Source organism: Muntiacus reevesi, chromosome 3 (genome assembly GCF_963930625.1).
Source record: "Muntiacus reevesi chromosome 3, mMunRee1.1, whole genome shotgun sequence".
In the NCBI taxonomy this organism is placed as follows: Eukaryota; Metazoa; Chordata; class Mammalia; order Artiodactyla; family Cervidae; genus Muntiacus; species Muntiacus reevesi.
This window is the reverse complement of record NC_089251.1, coordinates 202,177,335-202,196,971: the sequence shown is the minus strand read 5'-3', so window position 1 is coordinate 202,196,971 and position 19,637 is coordinate 202,177,335. Positions and strand designations below refer to the sequence as shown.

General features: G+C 50.3%; 1 protein-coding gene across 2 annotated transcripts in view; it reads left to right on the top strand.

The window, feature by feature from the left end:
• STEAP3 (STEAP3 metalloreductase) overlaps positions 1-17,609 on the top strand; it is a 47,201-nt gene extending 29,592 nt beyond the window's left edge. For both annotated transcript variants that reach the window (XM_065931402.1, XM_065931403.1), the window contains exons 4-5: positions 7,327-7,491; positions 14,773-17,609. In XM_065931402.1, the coding sequence (XP_065787474.1) occupies positions 7,327-7,491; positions 14,773-15,054 (447 nt within the window). In that variant the 3' untranslated portion in view covers positions 15,055-17,609. The remainder of the gene's footprint in view (positions 1-7,326; positions 7,492-14,772) is intronic.
• The last annotated feature ends 2,028 nt before the right edge of the window (positions 17,610-19,637 follow it).

Below are 19,637 nucleotides of genomic sequence, written 5' to 3'. Positions count from 1 at the left end.
GATGCTTCCTCCTGGTTTACAAACTCACAGGGCCTGATTCTGACTCCAAAGCTCAGGTCTGCAAGGAACACTGCTTTTCTTTATTTTCCCTAACCTGCTTGATTCTACCTCTAGCCCTCAGCCTCTGGCCTGGTGTGTGGCTCCTACGCACTCCAGGACACTTAAGTCATCCAATGAGACCCTTCTCCTCTACCCGTGGTTCCAGCTGCAGTTTTGTTCTTGCTTGGGAAGCAGGGGTCCTACGGAGGCTCTGCCCTCCCCAGGTACCTCTGCCATGCAGCCATCCGCTCAGAGGCCTGGCCTCTTCCCAGAGCAGGACTGTGGGGCAAGGTGGGCCCGCTTCCTGGGAACCACAGACCTCAGCCCCTACTCACTTGGGTTCCTGCTCGCAGCTTCTCAAATGCCCTTGTCCTTCTCCACCCATGGACACCTGGCATCATTGCATCTGTAGGCTTGGGCTTTCATTATAGAAAGTTGGAACCCAGACTTCAGGTGTGAAAGCAAGACACCTGCTGGGAACGAGAAAAAAAAGGGAAAAATAATGGTCACAGTCTTTAAAACGAGCTTACAATGTTCTAAGTAGCATTCTAAGAGCTTTACATACCCAGCGTGAATTCATTTAGCCTTTATCTCTATAAGGCAGATGCTGTACTACCCTTGTTTTACAAGTGCTAAAACTGAGGCATGGTGAGTTTAAGTTACTTGGCCAAAGTCACACAGCCAGTAAGGGGCTGAGGTGGGATGCAGATCCAGCCATTCTCTTCCAGATCCAAGTTCATGCCCATGTAATTTCTACAGGGAAAACACGTCCAAATTACCAGTTGAGTAAGTGATCCCAGAGCCCATTCATTCACTGAGTTCTACTCTACCAGGCCCTAAGGCCACAGGATGAAGTAAGACAGTCTCGTCCTCCCCTTTGCTGGCACGGGGTGGCTTGCAGGCCTGCAGCCCAGAACCCTGGACTCTTGTCCTCTAGCATCACTGATGGGAACAAACAGCTTGGCCTTGAGCAAGTCATAGCCCCTCTTCGGTTCTCAGCACCCCGGTGGAGATGGAGGTCTTCCCCAGTGCTAGCGGTTTTGATGCACTCTGATATTCTCCCCCGGGCAGGAGGTCCTGCATAGCTCCCTGGGGTATGGCACAGTGCTTGCTGCCCAGGAGGTGGCAGATCTGGGTGGCAGGTATTCCAGGCAGCGGGTAGGGAAGAAGGTGATGCCCCCTTCCCACCAGAGCACGAGGCAAACCCCTGGCTGCCGCTTCCCCCGCTCACCTCTGACTGCCCCTCTCCAGGTTCTCCCCTGCTCACCCTCTGACTGCCACTCTCCAGGTTCTCCACCCTGCAAAGGCGCTTTCTGGCTTTGTTTTTAGATCATTCATTTATTTTTGGCCGTGCTGGGTCTTTGTTGTCGCCTAGGCTTTCTCTAGGTGAGGCAAGCAGGGCCTACTCTTTGTTGCCGTGTCCAGACGTCTCATTGCAGTGGCTTCTCTAGTTGCTGAGCACATGCTCTGGGCGGCTCAGCAGTTGCGATGCGCGGGCTCTAGGCGCTCCGTTTTCAGTACCTGTCTCTCCCGGACCCTAGGGCTCATGGGCTTCAGTGGTAGCTTGCAGGCTCTAGTGTGTGGGCTCAGGAGCTACGGCACACGGGCTTCTTTGCCCTGCTGCATGTGGAATCGACTGGGCCAGGGATCAAACCCATGGCCCCTGTCTCGCAGGCAGATTCTTATCCACTGTGCCCCCAGGGACGTCCTCACAGCTCTTGATATTATGTTAATATAGTTTTGCCATGATGCAAATACCAAGGCACAGAGGGGCAAGTACAAGGTCATTTTCCCTGAGTTTCAAAGCCCTGTAAGGCTGCAGGCCCCAGTGGAGGTTGCCAGGCAACCATCACTCCCACAGGATGGGATCAGAGACAGATAGCAAAGTCAGGCGAAGGGGCTGAACCTTGTTCTGCAGTGCTCTGGAGGGCAGAGCCAGGGCTGCTGGGGGTATGTCGGGGTTGGGGGCGAGGGGGGGGGGGTTGGCGTTTAACAGCAGAGCAGCCCAGAAGTAGGATGCACACCCAAGAAGTGATGAGTTGCCTGAACCTGGAGGTTCAGATACTGGATAGTCCGCGGGTCAACCATACCCTCAGGCTCCAAGACTGGGCATCTGAGGTTGTTCTGCATTCAGCCCCTAACAGCAGGGCTCTGGGGGCGGTTTGTGACCGGTGACTTTCCCAGTCTGCCCTCGGGCTGCCCTCTCAGGGCCTGCAGGAGGCAGGCACTCACCACCTTGGCTGCCCGACTGGAGGGATGGAGCATGCTAGTCTGGGCATAGGAAACACAGATTTCCTTTAACCCCAAGTCCACAGATTTGGAGACGCAGCTGTATACCAGCCGCAGAGAAGACCTCTGAGACCATGTTTATCGACAGTATTAACAGTATTACCAGCGGTAACTAGCACTTTCTGACTTACTTCCATGGTAGATCACATTTCATTTATTAGTGGTTTCTGATTTACTTGTATGGTGCCTTAGAAATACATTTTAAGATCAAAATTAATATCAAAGAAAATGTTTTATGCACACACTGTCTTCTCCTTCCCCTCACCCCAAATCTAGTCTAAGCTGTCAGAGAGAACCGTCTAGACCTCACATGTGACCATGTCACTGCTGAAAAGCATTCGATGACTCAGGATAAAGACAGACCCTTCACAATGCATCTGGGCTCTGTCCCCAGCCTCATCTCCCCAATGCTTCTTTGACACGTCACACTCAGGTCCCACATTGTTCTCTGAATGGGCAGAGCTCATTCCTCCAGCTTGGATACCCCAACCTGGGACACCTTGGGAGTCTGACAAACTCCTATTCCTCCTTCAAAACCCAACCTCTATTAAGCCTCTCCAGCCACTCTCCCATTCCCCATTCCCACCTCTGTAATCTGTTGTGTTTGGGCCACATCTCTATGATATTTCTTTTGCATTACTGTGTAATCACTCATCGACATGTCTGCCCAGCCTAGATTCCCATGACTGGGTGGGTCTTCCACCCCTTGAGGTCCATGGTTCCTAACACAAGTGGATGTTCACTGAGTGACAGTTAGCCTGGCCACCATGAAGCTAACACCAGGAATCTCTCAAGAGAAGTCTGGGTAGAGCTTGGGGAAAGAACTAGCCTAACTTCCCAGCTGCCATTAAGACCAACAGCACCACCCATTTATTATATTAATCATCTACTATGTGCCAGTCACATGCTTCTCACTTCACAAGCATCATCCATTTAGTCTTTGCAATAACAGAGAGAGGTGCCGGTACTCTGGAAAGTGACTGCCTGGATCTCAGGACTGCCCGCCAGCAGCAGAGCCAGTATTGGAAGCCAGGCCTTGGGACAGCGAAGCCATTCTCACCAGCGCCCTAGACTGACCCTTCTCCCGCCTTACCATATTCTCCGGGTTTGGCTGGAGGTCAGCATCACCCTCTTGTCAACCACCACCCACTCCTGGGACATGGTGAGCCTTCTGGTCTCCTGTCCTTGAGCCCTTCTGCCTCTGACCTGAAACCTACAGGGAAAGGAAATGTCAGGCGTGGATGCCAGCGTTCCATCTCTTGTTGATGCGCACTGTCCTCATCGTGTCAAGGCGGCCAGCTTGATTAGCTCTGAACGTGGGAGAATACCTAGGGGAGTGGAGAGCCATCGTATCTATGTCCCGGTTAGCCGCGTGTGACCCTGGTCGCTGGGAGCCCTGAGAACAGCGCTGTGGTTGGAGGAGACCCCCACGGCCTACTATCCAGATGCTCACACAGGCTCCTCGCCACCCGCAACTCCCTCGCCTGCCTCACCCAACTCCTTCCCAGCATCACTGCTGACTGGAAATATTAGGGAAAAAACCAGACATTTTGCGAGCAAATGTGGTGTGTGTCATCATCCAGACTCTTGTGACATTAACTGCCTAATCTTACCAAAATGCAGGAGGGAGTGACTAATGAAGTATATCTGAAGAGCAAACAACTCAGAACATGGGGATGACTTACAAGCAGCAGTCATTAGTCCTGGGAAGGTGTGAGTAAGCCTCCACCAGGCTCAGGTGGGAGGGAGACCTCCCAGCCCCCTTCAGGGTAACATCCGGCCCCGCCTTCCCTAGCTAGTGATGACATTTGTTTGGTGAGGGAGCAGAATTCTGGGATTGCAGACACGAGCTCTTCCTGCTCTGTCAGTGGAGAAACGGGGGCCCAGAGCTGGAGGTGCCCCGAGTTTCCCCGGACTCGTGGTCAGGGTGAGAATCTGGGTCTGCAGACTCCTGGTCCTTTTGTGGCTTAATGACGCCAGCGAGAGCCAGCCTGCCCTGAAATAGAACAGAGTCCATGTTTTTCACAAATGGCAGGAAAAGTACTCAATAGATGGCATTGGCTCAGTTTCTTTCAACTTTTTCTCATAAGCTTTTCAACCATTTTTGCTCAGCCCACTAGACTCATTTTTATTATTACATCTTCTAGCTGCACTGGGGTTATTTTTTTCCCTCTGCTGAAATAGTTTCTCAAAAACCTGACTGACTCTGTTTTGCGATGCAGAGACGTGCCTGCTAAAGCCTGGTCATGTTTCTTAAGGGAAATGCTGTTCCTTGTCCTGTGGGTAGAACTGAAGCACCAGCATTTCCCAGTGTTCTGAGAGAACACCTTGACCTCCGGGAACTCTGCTACCTGGTCTGGTTGGGAAATGATATTTTTAATAGGAGGATCTGTCAGCCCGGCTTGGAGGGGGCTCAGGTGCAAGGGCACTCCCCATGGGGAGGAAGGGAGTGGACACCTCTGGGCCCGCAGTGGCTCGTCAGTGGTGCATCCCTGGGGCTCAATGGGTGATCCGGCACTCTATGAGGGCGGGTGTCTTTGCTGTCTGTGGCCCAGGGCCTAGCACACAGATCAGTTCAGTTCAGATCAGTCGCTCAGTCGTGTCTGACTCTTTGTGACCCCATGGACTGCAGCACGCGAGGCTTCCCTGTCCATCACCAACTCCCAGAGCTTACTCAAAACATGTCCGTTGAGTCAGTGATGCCATCCAATCATCTCATCCTCTGTCATCCTCTTCTCCTCCTGCCCTCAATCTTTCCCAGCATCAGAGTCTTTTCAAATGAGTCAGTTCTTCACATCAGATGGCCAGAATATTGGAGTTTCAGCTTCAGCATCGGTCCTTCCAATGAATATTCAGGGTTGATTTCCTTTAGGATGGACTGGTTCGATCTCTTTGCTGTCTAAGGGACTTTCAAGAGTCTTCTCCAACACCACAGTACAAAAGCATCAATTTTTTGGCACTCAGCCTTCTTTATGGTCCAACTCTCACATCCATACATGACCACTGGAAAAACCATAGCTTTGACTAGATGGACGTTCGTTGGCAATGTAACGTCTCCACTTTTTAATATGCTGTCTAGACTGGTCATAGCCTTTCTTCCAAGGAGTAGCCTCTTTTAATTTCATGGCTGCAATCACCATCTACAGTAATTTTGGAGCCCAAGAAAATAAAGTCTGTCACTGTTTCCATTGTTTCCCCATCTATTTGCCATGAAGTGATGGGACCAGATGCCATGATCTTAGTTTTCTGAATGTTGAGCTCCAAGCTAACTTTTTCACTCTCCTCTTTCACTTTCATCAAGAGGCTGTTTACTTCTTCTTTGCTTTCTGCCATAAGGGTGGTGTCATCTGCATATCTGAGGTTATTGATATTTCTCCCAGCAATCTTGATTCCACCTTGTGCTTCATCCAGCCCAGCGTTTCTCATGATGTACTCTGCATAGAAGTTAAATAAGCAGGGTGACAGTATACAGCCTTGACATACTCCTTTCCTGATTTGGAACCAGTCTGTTGTTCCATGTACAGTTCTAACTCTTGCTGCTTGACTTGCATACAGAGTTTTCAGGAGGCAGGTCAGGTGGTCTGGTATTCCCATCTCTGTAAGAATTTTCCAGTTTGTTGTGATCCACACAGTCAAAGGCTTTGGTGCAGTCAATAAAGCAGAAGTAGATGTTTTTCTGGAACGCTCTTGCTTTTTGATGATCCAGTGGATGTTGGCACAGTAGGTGCTTCTTAAGTGATCATGGGTCTGCTTGGTGAGTGGTTGATGTCACGGCAGTCCGAGCGCAGGTTGGAAAAGAACTTCCAGACACAGGGCATTTCAGATGGGAGTGAGTTTATTAAGAACAAAGAGTTGAGGTAGTGTGGGGCGGTGAGCACAGTGGGCCAACCCCCTGACAGGCCAGGGAGAGAGGATGGGACGCTGTTAGAACAGCTGGTCAGCTCAAGGGAGAGCTGATGCTTTCCACGGATTGGTAGCCAGTTTTTATGGTCTCAAGACAAAGAAAATTCCTGCTGGAAGGGTGGCATCAGGTGATTGGTTTGGGCGCAATAGGGTAAGTACCAGGGGGGCAGCGTTGGGACGAGGGGCATTTTTGCCTAATTTGGAGTCAGGAATCTGGCCAGTAAGGATCAGGGCGGGTTTTGGCAATGGTTACAGTGAGGCTCAGTCAGTTCCAGAGGTGACCTTGGATCTGGGCTCTGCATCAAAGGCCTCACACCTGTGACCTCGGTATGGGACTCCACAATTGAGTCAAAGCTATATTCCTCAGACAGAAATGAGGAGCTGGGTGGGAAGATGGGAGCTGGGGGCTAGTTAGGAAATGTTGAGGGGTTTGGTGTCTGTGTGTGTCTGGAGTATGAACCAGTGATGGGGGCAGCTTGGGGGACCAAGGGTCCGGTGAGACAGGCTGGGAGGGGAGGTGGGCCGCAGGGGCAGCAGCCCGCCCAGCTGATGGGATTCTGAGCTCGGAGAGCTCCTCCCTCCCCTGGGGGACCTGGGCACCCAAAAACCTTGGGAGATGGTCATGTTTGGAGGTTCTTCGTGTCTTATCAAATTCTCTGGCTCCTTACTCTTGGCTCTTGTGGCTGCTCTGGTTGACTGGCCCCAGGCAAATTTGTGAAAGTCGTACGGAGGGAGCCATGTCTTCGGAGCCCGCTGCCTGGCTCCTAAGCTCAGCTCTGCCATCTCCTGAGGTGTGTGTGACCACAGCAAGGTAACTTGATCTCTGTGCCTCGTTTCCCTCATCTGAAAAACGGGGACAGTAATGAACTCTCCCTCACAGGGTCGTTCTAAGGATCAGGTGAGCTGATACTTGCAAAGCGCTTCAAACAGAGCTAGACACACATTACATGAGGTGGAAAGTAGAAATGTTGGTTGTTACTGTGTTTCAGTAACAAATTCCAAATTGTGGAATCCATCCCAAATTCCTCACTGGCCCAAATCCCAGGGCATCGACCTTGGCCACAGTGCTCATGGTTTTCCTTCCATCTGTACCAGGTCTTGACCAATAAGAGTCACCTCTGGAATGAGGAGGAAGTGTGGCGGATGGAGATCTACGTGTCCCTGGGAGTGCTGGCCCTCGGCATGCTGTCCCTGCTGGCTGTCACCTCACTGCCGTCCATCGCGAACTCACTCAACTGGAGGGAGTTCAGCTTTGTGCAGGTAAGGGAGCCTGGGCCCTGCCTCTCCCACGCAGGCACCTTCCCATCCACATGCTGCCTCGGTTTTCATAATCTGTGAACAGAACCACTCAGTCCGGTGTCCCGGGAGCCTGGCAGGTTCACCCAGGTCTCCTGAGAAAGGGGCTGCCTGGGACCAGCTCATCTTCACCACATCTGGGGAAGCCAGATTTAGGCACGTGAAAAAACCAGATGGCAGAACGTTGAACCCTGGACTACACATTCTCAGTTTCTGCAATTCTTGGGCTTCTGAAACAAAATCCCATAACATGGAGTCACTGGACATGTCGCTGATCTGGCCAGGGAGTCAGCGAGCCCTGGAGTGAATCTAGCGGCCCACCCAGCACCCTCTGCTCAACCGGGCCCTGTTATTCCCTTTGACCTCTTGAGTCATGCACAGTGGATAGGAGGTGGGCATGAGGGTCTCCAATTTATAAGAAATAAACCACAGCATTTCCCAAAGAACACCGCTCTATGAAAAAGGACATGTGGGGTCAAATACATCTGGGAAAAGATTCGCTGCCCCTGAGTTGGTCACAATGCACTTTGGCACATCAAATTAATGTCTACCACAAGCAAACCCTGTTCAGCCGACTTATTTGAGTCGTAGCACCCTCCCTACCCCACTTCCCCCCACCACCACCCACATAACAGCTATCTACACTCTACAGAACACTTAAGGAATCTGCTACTAGTGGCGAAGGTTCTTCATGCATTTATTCTCTCGGTGTTTACTGAACACGCTCTGCACCCAGCACTGTGCTAGACCTGTGGACAAGCCAAGCATGCACGTGTGCACACGCCCAGATGCTCAGTCGTGTCTGACTCTCTGTGACCCCGTGGACTGTAGCCCCCCAGGCTCCCATGTCCATGGGATTTCCCAGGCAAGAATGCTGGAGTGGGTTGCTGTTTCATCCTCTAAAGCCAGGCATTGCCATGTTTTAATTTTAAGGACAACTGGGAAGGGACATTTGCATTCCTCTGGCATCGCCCACTGTTCTCTATACAGAGCACGTGGTCAGCCCCCGGTACTGACACGCTAGCTCACCCACTCCAGTGAGGAGCGCTGATTAATACCGGCTTCTAACATGCACGTGGTATCGGGGCAGGGAACAGCTATCACTCCCACCCCCACTGCCAACAAACATCTGTTGCATATCTTCTCTGTGCAGCAAGGACACAGCATGAGATTCCAACAGGGACGCCAATGGCGCGGTACTCTTATGTAATCCAAGTTAATTGTTCCTAACTGGGGACGCATGCACAGCCTAGAACAAGACAGAGTTGCAGTGTTTTATATGTCAGTTTCTGACTGTCACTAGCTCTGCTCATCTTGGAAGGTCTCTGGAGGAATGCTCAGGCCTGACGACATGCTGGCAAAAGAGGGGAAAAAAGAATTTTATTTATCTGCCACTAATCCTCATGTGTCAAACACCCAAATCTGGGATTTTCCAGTTCCTGCCTGGAGTCTGCCAGGGTGCATGGTTTATCCACAATTAAAACAGACTGCAGTTCGCTCCCCTCACCAGAAAGTTGCTTCCTTAAGCAGCCGTAGATTACAAGCCCCGGCTCCTGCTGCCAGAGAAAGCCGGGGGATTTGGTTTTGTTAGCAAAAGCTGACAGGGACCTCAGCAGCCGCTCTGCTTTACATACTGAAGAGTTGAAATACAAATAGGAAAGTCCTGCTGATGCTGCAGGAAGAGGGGGGTGGAAGGCCGAGAGAGGGGTGGAAAGGCAGGGTTTTACTTGTGGAAATCCAGTGCCCACATTCTGTCCTCAAATGCTTCATCTCCCAAGGGCTGACATGGAGAAGGAACAGTTGTTCCAGCTCTGGAACCATGGGCAGATCATGTGCGCTCCCTAAGCCTTACCTTACACTCTTGTGGAGTGGAGTGAATTCCCGCCAGGGGTGCTGTGACTCACTGTGCAAGATTATGTGTAAAACACACATACAAAGTGATTCGCCATTATTCTCGGGGCATGTGGCCACATTTCCATGATCACGAAGCCACCAACTGCCCATTTCTGAGCCCAGTAGGAAGCAGGAAAAGACTAAACAGTTGAGTCACTCAGCACTCAGGGGAGGCCAAGAGACTCCCCTGAGGGCCTTAGAATGGTCCAAGGCAGGTTTGCAAACTGCAGTGGACACTCATTGATGGGTCATGAAGTCAAGTTTTGGTCTACAACAAGGTTTTTAAATATGAAATAGAGTAGAATGTCTTCCACAATGTCAGGGCACTTCACATGTTCTAAGCACAGACATCTTTTTTTTCAGTTGTATCAGTTCAGTAATTATAGATACATATGTGGATAGATGTCATTGTGTACTGGGCGGTAATGAAAATGCGATTCTTATGGTGAGCTGACATCAAAAAGTTAGAAGTCACAGAGTTCTTGGAGAAGTGCAGATACCCAGGACTACCCCGACCTATGGGTTGGCTCTAGAACCCATAAGCTCTTTGAGTGACTTGAGTGCATGCCATGCGGTGTGTGACAGTCTCTGAGCTGGTGGAGCCAGCAGACCTGGGTTTCAGTCCCAAGACCACTACTTACCAGCCCTGCACCACTAGACAGTTTCCTAGCCTATCCGAGCATCCTGACTGTGTCCTGATTGTCTGTGTCCGCCTCCTGCAGTCATTGGGAGAATCTGTGTTGAGGACGTGTATGGTGCATGACAAAGGCATCCAATGGTGGCTGTATAGTTTTTGACATGAGCTTCTCCGTAAGGTACGCACTGCTTTATAACGAGGAGTACCCCGACCACATTTCCTTCCCCAGCCAAGAATGACTGTCACCACGGCCTAGAAACTGACTGTGGAGACAACGTGGTTCCCAGTGGGCCTGGCCTGACCCCTGGGTCTGTAATGATTTACTGAGCTACGAGCCATCAGAACAGTGTGTGGATGCAACAAGTTGGCCTGTGCGTACGTTCCTGACGCTGTTTTCAAAGTTTTTAATTTGGGGTTTTGTTTGGATGTTTTTGTTGCTGTTGTTTTGGGCTGTGCCAGCTGCTTCTAATTAAGCCAGTTAAACATGGTCAGATTGCAGAATACCAGGTCAGTGCAGCTCAACTGGAAGAGGAACTAGGGTTCAGCTCTTAGCACCTCAGCTCTGCCCCATAGTTAGAGGGGCTTCCTGTGGCCTTGCCCCTCTAGCCACTTGCCTGAGATAATAGCGGAGGCCTGCTCTGATCCCAGCCTTGTGAGCAAAGGTCCAAGCCCCTCCCACGACAGTAACTGGGCGCTGGCGGGAGCCAGCAACACCCTGGTGGTTTCTTTCTCACTAACAAGCGTACATCTAATAGAAATGGCCTTAGCTTGTTGTGGGAGTCATTAATTGCCGCAAGACCATGCCTCCCTTTGGTTGTTCTGGGATTTTTAAATTGTTCCCAAGGAGAGTGAGTTTTAGGGAAACAAACTTGCCGGAGTCATCCAGGCTTCTCGTTGGGATTGGAAGGTCAAAAGGCCCTTTGTCATTGGCCGGGCTTTGGCTGTCAGCCCTCCCTGAGAGCCATGGGCCCTCCCGCCATCCGTCACTGTGGGATTCTGGATGGTGGAGGGAAGAGGGTGTCTGAAGGGGAGCAGGTCTTTGTTGTCTCCCAGGGCCTGTCTTGTTTGCCCTGCACAGTCCATCACTCTCCAGATCAGGGCCAGGGACAGTGGGAGCATGGGCGAAACACGGGAGCCCCAGGACATGTCTCCAAGGGGGGTGTTTAGGCCTCACTGGGGCTGCCAGGACTCGCTCCTGGGCCAGGGTGGATTCTCACCGCTGCAGCATCTGCGAAGGCATCACAGAGCAGAGTGTGAGCCCATTCAGGCCCTGGGTAGGTCTCTGTCAAAGGAACAGAGAGGACCGGCTCCACCCGCATCAAATAGCCTGAGCAGAGGGGCCAAGAAGACGTCTCAGCCTGGGGCTAGACGGTCTCAGGTGAGGAAAGTCTCCCAGACTGGTGATTCTTAGTCCTGTCTGCAAACAGCATCCCTGCTGAGCTTGTAAAAGCTACCAGTGTCTGAGCCCCATCCCAAACCAATTTCATCTGAATTCCTAGGACTGGCGCTTGGGCATTAAGATGTTTCCCCAAGCTCCCCAAGTGATGTTACTATGCAGCCAGATTTGAAAACAGTCTCCAGCTGTGAAAAGGCACACCCCAGCCATCTCAGCAAAACCCAGTGAGTTCATCTGAGTGAGGATAGCAGTATTTTGGGACTTGGAAGTTGTTTGGGAAATATCGGGGTGGTTGGAAGGGCAGTTGAAGATTTATTCCTGATGGAGAATTACTCTGTGGTCTAGTAGTGAGGACTCTGTGCTTGTAGTTAGCACTCTTCCAGACCCTACTTTCAGCTACTTGGGATATATACCAGAAGTGGAATTGCCAGAGCACATGGTGACTGTTTCTGAATTCACTGAGGGATCACCGTACCATCTTCTGTTGTAGCCGCACTCTTTCCACTCCCACTAGCAGCAAGTGTTCCAACTTCTCCACATCCTCACCAACGCTTTTCTTGTTTTGTTTTGTTTTTAATAATAGCCCTCCTAATGGATGGGGAGTGGTTTTGATTTGCATTTTCCTGATGTTGGGCATCTCTTCATGTGTTTACTGACCATTCATGTATCTTCTTTGGAGAAATTTCTGTTCAAGTCCTTTACCTATTTTTGAATTAGGCTGTTTGTTTTTGTTGTTGTTGAGTTCAAGAGTTCTCTATATATTCTGGATATTAATCCCAAATATTTTCTCAATGCTGGGAACTTCTTTAACCCGAGTCTTCATTATCAATAGATCAGAACTTAGAAAAAGCTTGTGTGGTTCAGAAGTTGCTAGGAGATTTGAAATTCTTGACAGGCCTGGAAGTGACTCTGGTTACATGTGACTCACAGTCAAGAAGCTTCCCATTTGGGGGCCAGCCTTTTCATGTGACACCTGAAGTAGCTGTGGGTAGCACAGCGCTAACCGTGGTCTCTCCCAACAGGCTCTACTGAGCCAAGAAGTTGTCAAGGATGTGACAAAAAGATCCTTGAAGTGGTCACAAAGCCAAGAAGAACCAGAGCTGGCTAAGGAAGAATAGAGATGGGATCTTTTGGCAGCTAGTATTTTTTTTCTTGTTCAGTCACTAAGTCCTGTCCAACTCTTTGTGACCCCATGGACTGTAGCCTTCCAGGCTCCTCTGTCCATGGGATTTTCCCAGGCAAGATCCCATGGGATTTTCCCAGGCAAGATCCAGGGGATCTTCCCCACCCAGGGATCGAGCTTAGTAGTTGCGGCTCCTGGGCTCTAGAACACAGGCTCAGTAATTGTTGTGTACGAGCATAGTTGCTCTGAGGCATGTGGGACCTTCCTCCATCAGGGTCACACCCATGTCTCCTACACTGGCAAGTGGGTTCTTTACCACTGAGCCTCCAGGGGAGCCCAGCTAGTATTTTACTTAGGGTTAAAACGTTATACTTGCGAACCTAGTTATGAACTTGTATGTATAGCCATTAGAATATATTTATTATTACTATTTTTAGTGAAAGCATTACAAGCAAGTCTTCTGAACCAGTCTCTGAGGTTCACCATCTTGGGTTTACACTGGAGCCGGTATAAGCAAAGCGCCGCCCACGCCAGGGAGGAGTAAGCATGAGGTACCGTAGTAAAATCAGACCCACTTAGAGCCGTGTCTGAGGGCACTGCAAACAAGACAGCATCTCTCAGCCAAGCCCCTGGATTGATGCTGACAAGCTGGGCTGGAAGGAAATCCAGGAGGCCAATTACAGCTTCTCTGTGGAAAGCTCAAAGCCAACCTGTAAAAAGCACCCTCAGGTACCATCAAGCCGCCACATTTCAATTAGACCCTTGCAGTGTCTCCTTGGAGAAAGTGCATATGTGTTCATCGCTTGATGGGTCAGTGCATATTCCTTATGAACACAGGTGAACACAGGTCTCTCCCACCAGACTCAGCGCTCCGTGCCCTCCTCCCCAGCCTCTACAAAGCCCTAACCCTAGGTGCCCTCTGCTCTGCACTGTAGCCTGCCAGGTCTGGGGGCTGCAGAATGCTGCATCGATACAGCACTTTCCCCACAATTCTGACTTCAGCATTTGTAATCACTTCCTTCTCTCTGAGGCTAATGAAGCGACTTGCCGAGGGTCACGGTGTCAGTTGAGACTAGCACCAACAGTAAATCTGGAAGGCGTCATATGTAGTTTGCAAGAAACCCTACCTGCAAAAAGATCCCCAGAGGCTGGAGTTACAGATCAGCACTTCTTGACTATTTTCACATCATGGTCCCCATAGAAAGTCACGTTTGTATAGCACTTGGGGTGATGAGCTGCTCGCGGCTGGAACTGACCCACAAAAGCCCACACCTGGCTCAAGGGTGGGATGCTCTGCTGTTAAGATGGCCTGGACCGTGTCCATTTGGATTTGTGATGGTCTTGATCTCCTCAGCATCACTTGTCTCCTTCCAGGCAGGAATGTAACCCTGGTAGGGTTTGTGCCTGGGGTGTTTGTAGCTCAGAGCACGGGCAGGAAGTAAGGGACCAGTACCCACAGACAGCATCTTTGTGGTGCTATGGGCTTTGTATACAGTGTGAAGACACCTAGCCTAGAGGCCCCTGAGAGCCATCTTCACTGTTGGCGCCAAGGGAACTTTTTCCATTGTGTTTTATTTTATCTTTTCTTTTTTTTGGCCATACCCCACCCAACGGCACGTGAGATCTCAGCTCCCCAGCCAGGGATCGATCCGGTGTCCCCTGCATTTCAAGGCAGATTCTTAACCACTGGACCACCAGGGAAGTCCCTGTGTTTATCTTTAAATCAACTTAAAATCCACTTGTTTTTTTCCTGGCCCTATCTTGTGCCAAATATTATCTGTGAAATTATGATTTTGATATGCCAGCAGACACTTATTACTCTACATGTATGAATATATACACAAAACCGCTAACGTGTTTTTAAACTTCTTTGAATTTAATTCCATCTTAAGTCCTTTGGCAGCCACTGGAGGTATGAATAATACAGTTTGGGGAAAAGCATTGTTGTTGTATTGAATCCTTACGAATCGATCGGTTCTTACACACATTGGCATACGAGCATTGTTCCCATTTTTCTGTTGGGAAAACTGAGGTTCAGAGAGTTTTGGTAGTAATAAGATCATGCAGACAGTGAGCGATGGTGCTGGAATTTGAACCCAGACCCCCACTAAAGCCACCCTGCGTCTTTGCCCTCTGTCATTGGCGGGATCACTGTGTCCATGCGCCCCCTTACGGCAGCCTTCTTTTCCCCCGCAGTCCACCCTGGGCTTCGTGGCTCTGGTCCTGAGCACGCTGCACACGCTCACCTACGGCTGGACGCGCGCCTTCGAGGAGAGCCGCTACAAGTTCTTCCTGCCGCCGACCTTCACCCTCACCCTCCTGGTGCCCTGCGTTGTCATCCTGGCCAAAGGCCTGTTTCTCCTGCCGTGCGTCGGCCGCAGACTCACCAAGATCCGGAGGGGCTGGGAGAAGGATGGTTCCGTCAGGCTCACACTGCCAGTGGACCGCGCCCTGGCCCAGAAGACAAGCCACGTGTGACAGGCCTGCACCCAGCTCCCGGGATCCAGACGCAGGCGGGAGAGTGCCCGGAGTCTGACAGGACTTCTCGATCATGCAGGACAGCAGAATCACACACAAGTTGGTGGGCCAAGGTCTGGATTCCTGGGATGTGTGCGGTAATATTCAAAATAACACGCCTGTGTGTGATATATATATGTCCACTTGTATTTCATATAGATAAAAAAATTTACAATTATACTTACTTATTTCAAAAGTTGAGTCCCTGAGATTTCAACCTGTAGATTTCAAAGCCAGTGCCAGATGTTAGGAGAAGCAGCTCACACTTGGGACATCTGCAGAGAGCTGAGCAGACTTGGCACAGAAAAGGCAATGAGAGGCTGGTACGTTGATTCCATCCATGGGTGCGCCTCCCTGCCCATCTTGCTCCTTTCCCTAGGGGTTGCAGAGCTGAGGCTCTCCGGTGGCAGGGCAGACAGGGGCTCTGCCTGGAGCCCAATCCAAGTGCACAGGGCTGACCAGTCACCAGGGGGCAGGGTGCTGCCCTTCCCTCGGCTGCAGCAGGAGGCCAGGCGGGGTTGAGGGCAGGGGGCTGAGCCCAGGTCTGTGCCCAGGGAGCCACCTGAAGCTTCACCCTTTGCCAGGTTAGGAGGTGGGAAGGGGGAGCGACTGGGGCTGAGGCTGCTACCCCTAATCCTCCCTGAGCTGGGGAGATTTTTTTTTCCTAAAAGTCAGAAATCATCCCGCCAGCTGCAAATTGATCCTCTTGTGGGAGTGTGAAGTCACCTCCTTAGTGGAGCCACTAATGAACTCCTTCTTGAGAACAAGTGTACCTTTTTTTCTCTCTTTAAGTTGGTGATGACTGTTATTTAAACCAGTGTGCCTTCTCAGCTTGTAAATCATCAGTGTGAACGTCTCCCCAGGAGCAGACCCTCTAAAAGTTGGTTCAACGGGGAGGGGGAAACAAGGCCTGCCTTTCTCAGGGCCCCAGCCAGAGGGCTGAAGGATGGATAGTCCTCACTGGACTGTCCTGTGGAGGGACACTGGGGACTCTTTAAATTTCCTGCTGCCGCCAGGCAGAGAACCTGCCTTCTGAACACCCCAAAGCTATACTGGCTCCAAGTTCCTCCTAACGCAGGGTTATGTTTCAAAATAGCTGTGGGGGGTCAGGTGGGAGGTCTTTTCCACCAGAGCCACAAACTGGAAACACTGCTGCCCCAAAGCACAAGAGAGGCCACAGGACATGTGTCCCTGGATTGCATGCTGTCCCTCACTGATTGACACTGAAACCTTTTATCCCCCTGTGGAGAGAAACAGCTGTTCTCGGCTAAGCCTCCAACCCCTGGCAGCATCGGGATGACGTGTCACCTCTGAACACACAGGGGTGCGGTCCTGATGGAAGACATCAGTGAGATGTACCCTGAAAGGGGGTGTCGGTCATGCGTATATTCTTAGGTCTCCCCGGCCAGGGGGCATCCTGTTGTCATCCTATCGCAAAGGCGTGTCCGCCTCTTTGCGACCCTGTGGACTGCAGCTCGCCAGGCTCCCCTTCCTTCACTATCTCCCAGAGTCTGTTCAGATTCACATCCATTGAGTTGGTGATGTTATCTAACCATCTCATGAAATAGAGAGTCAGCTGGCAAAAGCTGACCCAGGAGTGCCACAGAACAAATGCTCCTGCCTCCCCATGGAGATTGCATGAGCTCATGTCTGTGGAGCGCATTAGGGTCCTTGAGTGAAAAGGAAAGAAAAAAAAAAGGAGCCAAGTGCAAGCATATCTCATTAGGCCAGTGACTGATGGAGGGAAAGCAGTGCAGACGAAACGGCCTGCTTCCTGCGGATGTTTTCCGTCTGCTGCTCAAGAGCCGAGCGGCATGAATGGGCTTGCCTCCCAGATGGGCCCTGATGGCGCGGCAGCCTTGGCCTCAGAGTAGAGCTCACTAGAAAGGCGGTGGGCGAAGCAGAGATTTCAGCATTTGCTTGACAAAAATGCCCATCAACTTCCTGCTGATAGGAAGCAGGGAGAACACGGGCAGCTGGGACTCACCAAAGATTGTCAGCCCCACTCAGTATTGGCTGCCCTTTTTCTCCGGCCGTCCCTGGGCCTGGGATGTTTCCTTACACCAAAGATGCTGACACAGAGCCAAGTCTAACATGCTCCCTCCCCTTCCCTGCCCACCTTCCGCTGTAGGGGCTCCTCAGGGGGGCAGGTGCAGCAGAGGGCCTGACCACACCCCAAGCGGACGATCAGCTCATGAAAGGCAGGGTGGGCTGTGCGTTTGGCCTTGACCTGATGTCATCTGCTGTTCTTCCGTACCTCATCAGGCAGCTGACAACCGCACCCCCATGAGAGTAAGTCACTCCCTTCCAGTCTGGGAAATTCTCTGTGCCTCTGGGTACAAAAGTGCCTGAACCAAAGTGCTCTGGAAACCTGAAATGCCATGGTATGAGGTTGAACGTTTAAAATCTATGCTATTGAAACTGTGTGTTTTGTTTTTACCTTGAGGAGCTTGTCTGAGAAGCAGCAAAAATAAACACCTAGCCTTCCATGAATTTCAGGCTTATATTTCTGTCTCATTGATCACCTGCCCATTCATTGGTTCATTGGCCCAGTAGTGGGCCTTCTGATTGGAATATGCTCTGAGTCAGGTCGTGTGCAAGGTGAGCACAGAATGATCTGGGTTAGCACTCCCTCTGAGGAAGGGACATGCAGACCTGCAGCAAGAAGGCCAGTGAGGACACAGATGAGATGCAGGTGACAGAGTGCCGGGGTGGTGAAGGGAGTACCAGGAAGACTTCCTGGAGGAAGCAGTGTCTGTGCTGTGGTCTGATTAGAGCAGCAGGGCTCCTAAACTGTAAAGTGCACAGGAGTTGCGTCAGGATCTTGTCCACACCTCGGTTTAGATGTGCGGGTCGGGAGTGAGGACTGTGCTTCTTATTAAGTTCCCAGGTGCCGCACACGGTGTCAATCCTCGGACGGAGTGACAAGGGCCTCAATGGCTCTCTCGGACTCTGCTGCGCTAGTCTACAGCCCACAGCCCATGTGTGTCTGCTCCGTTAAGCTTCCCCTGGGCTCCGGCTCCCTGGCTGCCCTGCTGAGATACTGCTGATGCTGCTGCGAACCCTGTTCTCTTCGAAGTAGCGGGGGACAACACCCCCCCGCCGCAGTCTCGCCCTCTATGTGCTCCTTGTAGGGTGCCCCCAGGTGGGCCCACACACTGGCTCCGGGTCCATCAGGCAAACAGGAACTGTTCACAGAGCACCCACCTGTCACGCAGTCAAGCTTTTCTCCTGAAGCCACCAGAATTGTCTTGTACCAGGGAATAAAAAAGAAACCCATGTGCAGAAAGCAATCTAGTGGTTGAAAACCATTTCTTGGGAACAATAACCAAGAGATGGCCTTGCCATTTTGAGCCTGTGAAAAGGGTTTTCCAAAATAAGAACCACGGCCAGAAGAAAAACTTCACTACAAATAATTTTCAATAGAAAAACAAAATCTTGTACTTGGAGGTTTGTAAGCACGCATCCTCCCACGCATAAGGCTGGGAGAGGTAAGTTTAAAAAGAAGGGATAAAGTAGATGAAAAAAATATCCATTATTTTGGTAGCTCACATAAGAGCTAAGGAGCAACCAAAATAACTCATATTAGTTAAAGAGAATTATTCAGCTACTTGAAAAGCTGAATGTGTTTCAAAAGTAATGAAGCGGGACACTGGGAAGTGCAGAAGCTCACTTGCACTGGATCTCTTTGGAAAGAGGAAATTGGGGCTGCTACAGCAGAAACTCTCAATCTCACCAGACTAGCACCAACTTTTTCTAACAAATATGTTGAAAATTCCTTTCTATGAATGAAATTCAGAAATAATATAAACTACTACATGTAGTTTTTTCCCAACCCAGGAATCATACCCACGTTTCCCGCATTACACACAGATTCTTTACCATCTGAGTCACCAGGGAAGCCCTTTAAATCAACATAAGGTCTTAATTGAAATATAAAGTAGAAACAAATCCAAAGTAATTTACACTAACATATCAAACCAGTCAATCCTAAAGGAAATCAGTCCTGAATATTCACTGGAAGTACTGATACTGAAGCTGAAGTTCCAATACTTTGGCCACCTGATGCGAAGACCCTGATGCTGAGAAAGATTGAAGGCAGGAAGAGAAGGGGGTGAAAGGATGAGATGGTTGGATGGCATTATCAACTCAATGGACATGAGTTTGAGTAAGCTCTGAGAGCTGGTGATGGACAGGGAAGCCTGGCATGTTGCAGTTCATGGGGTCGCAGAGTTGGACACGACTGAGCAAGTGAACTGATATATATATATATAAATGTGTGTGTGTACATATATATATATACAATACTAATAATGAGTAGAAATTATTATAAGTAATGATCTTACAGTGAGTAAGTTGGTATTGAGAGAAACACAATGATATTCAACTAAACACTGTTGACCCTCTTTAAAACTAACATTTTAAAATAAGGGCTAAAGAAGTGTGTGAGAGAGAGAGAGAAAGAGAGTGTGTGTGTGCTCATGTGAATGTTGGAAACAGTGTTGAATCCTATGGAGAAGTCAAGTAGGGTAAAGACCAGTAAA